This window comes from Salvia splendens, chromosome 5, assembly GCF_004379255.2.
Source record: "Salvia splendens isolate huo1 chromosome 5, SspV2, whole genome shotgun sequence".
Lineage (NCBI taxonomy): Eukaryota > Viridiplantae > Streptophyta > Magnoliopsida > Lamiales > Lamiaceae > Salvia > Salvia splendens.
In genome coordinates, this window is record NC_056036.1 from 39,035,525 (window position 1) to 39,038,084 (window position 2,560).

The 2,560-nt window shown below is 43.2% G+C and overlaps 1 protein-coding gene across 1 annotated transcript; it reads left to right on the plus strand.

Annotated features, from left to right (window-relative positions):
- Positions 1-588: 588 nt before the first annotated feature.
- LOC121802346 (rosmarinate synthase-like) lies at positions 589-2,335 on the plus strand. The gene is made up of 2 exons (XM_042202005.1): positions 589-1,036; positions 1,220-2,335. Exons 1-2 carry the CDS (start codon positions 626-628, stop codon positions 2,129-2,131), a joined length of 1,323 nt encoding a protein of 440 aa, XP_042057939.1. The 5' UTR covers positions 589-625; the 3' UTR covers positions 2,132-2,335.
- Positions 2,336-2,560: the final 225 nt, after the last annotated feature.

Consider the following 2,560-nt stretch of genomic DNA (forward strand, 5'->3'; position numbering starts at 1 on the left):
TTTCTTCTATTTTTTCTCAATAAATTCAGTTGTAATTGATTCAAGAAGTATTGGTCAAATTATCGATATTGTATATTATCAAAACACTAATAATAATAATATGAGTTCCACTACCCACTAACACTACTTCATCAATTTTGTCTTAATTTTCGTGACATATCGTATGTCCATATTTTTATGGGATGAAAGAAGTATTTTTTTTTTCATTTTTCTCCGTATTGAATACTCCCTCCATCCACCATAAGCGAATCACTTTTCATTTTAGAATATCCCACTATAAGTGAGACATTCCATTTTAAGCAAAATATCATCTTACTTTATTTTTCCACATATTTTATTCTTTTCACTCATTTATTTTTTCCTCCCGGTGATTTATTTTCTCCACTCTGACTTTAATTTTAAATCTTATATAACCAATTCGAGAAGGGTAGGTAGTTTTATTGGTCCTGTTTGGAGCCACGTGCATCAGCTAACGTGGCTTCCTTCCTTCCCTTTTACGAGAAAAACGCCTAAACTATTGACGACCCAAAATAAAACAAATAGTACTAACCCTAAACCCTAAAAAAAGAATTATAAATAGAAGATTCAACACTAAAGGAAATAGGAATCAAAGTAGTAAGGAAGGATGAGGACTACAGTGAAGGAATCAACAATGGTAAAACCATTGAAAGAAACACCGAGTGGAAGTGTGTGGCTCTCAAATTTAGACTTAGTTTTCTCCGACACCTACCATAGTCGGGTGGTCTACTTCTACCGCTCCGATCGCGGCCCCGGCTTCTTCGACACCGCGGCGCTCAAGGAAGCTCTGAGCCGGGCCCTTGTTGAGTTCTACCCGTATGCAGGCAGGCTGAGAAGGGACGACAACGGCCGTATTGAGATCAACTGCAACGATGAGGGGGTTTCCTTCGTGGAGGCAGAGTGCGACGGCTCCATCGATGACTTGGGTGATTTTGCCATCCCCAAGCCTCACCTCAGCCTCACCCCCACCGTCGATTACTCGAAAGGAATTTCCACTTTTCCACTTCTTCTGCTCAAGGTGCGTTTCAATTACTATTATTGTCCATACATTCCAAAAGTTTCATTTTTGGAGCTCATTCATGTGAATTTCTCTACGTTGCAAAATGGTGTCAGCTACTCCACAATTCCTACTCCATCTACTCACAACAATATAAAATAATCCACTAACTTTTAACACTATTTTTGAATTCGGCAAACACAGTTAACTCGGTTCAAATGCGGCGGAGCAAGCATAGGTTTGGCCAATGAGCATCACACGTCAGACGGGATTTCCGCAAACAATTTGATGCGCACGTGGTCGGAAATCGCTCGCGGCCTAACCACCGTCCCTACTGTTTCCCTGGACCGGCGCGTCCTCTCGGCGCGCGAGCCCCCGCAGCCCCGGTTCCGCCACATCGAGCACCACCCTCCTCCGTCGCTCAAAACCCCTCTCGACGGCCCCGCCGGTGACCCAACGTTCTCCACTTTCAAGCTCAGCCGCGACTTCATCAACGGCCTCAAGAAAAAATGCAACGAAAGCAGCGGCGGTGCGAATTACACCATGTACGAGGTGGTGGCGGGCCACGTGTGGCGCTGTGTGAGCATTGCCCGCGGCCTGCCGCTGGAGCAGGAGACGAAGCTGCAGTTTCCGGTGGATGCGCGGCAGAGGCTGCGGCCCCCTCTCCCGCCTGGCTATTTCGGCAACGGGATCTTCTATAGTGGCGCATTTGCTTTGGTTGGGGATCTGGTTTCGAAGCCGTTGAGGTTCGCGGTGGAGATAGTGCACGAGGCAATCGCTAGAATGGACGACGAATACATGAGGTCTGCTTTGGATTACCTGGAGTTGTATATGCGGAATGTGGAAGGCATTGTTCGCAGCCAAAACAATGTGAAATGCCCCAATTTCGGGGTAACGAGCTGGGTTAGGCTGCCGGTTCACAAGGCAGAATTCGGGTTGGGGAAGCCTGTTTTTGTGGGTCCCGGTGGAGCTCTCTCGGAAGGAAAGAGTTTTCTGTATCCTGATCAGGAGAATGAAGAGATCTTGTTGCTTGCAATCACGCTGCACCACCAACATATGGAACGATTTCAAAAGTTGCTATACGACAAAGATTCATGCATGATGCCGGAAATTTAACCGTTTGGTTAATACGTGTGTGTGTGTGTGTGTGTGTGTGAGAGAGAAAGTGTGGTGTGTTTTCAATAATTGCATGTACTGTGCATTCAGTGATTTATGTGTGTGTTCAATGACCTTCAAATTTGATTTCCATGAATTTAATTTCAATTCTGATGTATTTGTACTTTTAGTTTGTTGCAAAAGTTTCCGAATTTTTTTTGTTTACCGCATGCATATGAATAGTCGTTGTTATTACCTATTTTTGTATAACATGAAATTCCTTTGTTCACCGTCTAAAAGAATTATTTTGTCATTTTTAGTTGTTCATGATTCAATAAAGTCATTTACTTTTTTTTTCACTTTTGATATACGAATCTCACATTCTACCATTTTTTTACACTCACAATCTATTATAAAACTAATATGGAGTATGTTTAATCATACATAATT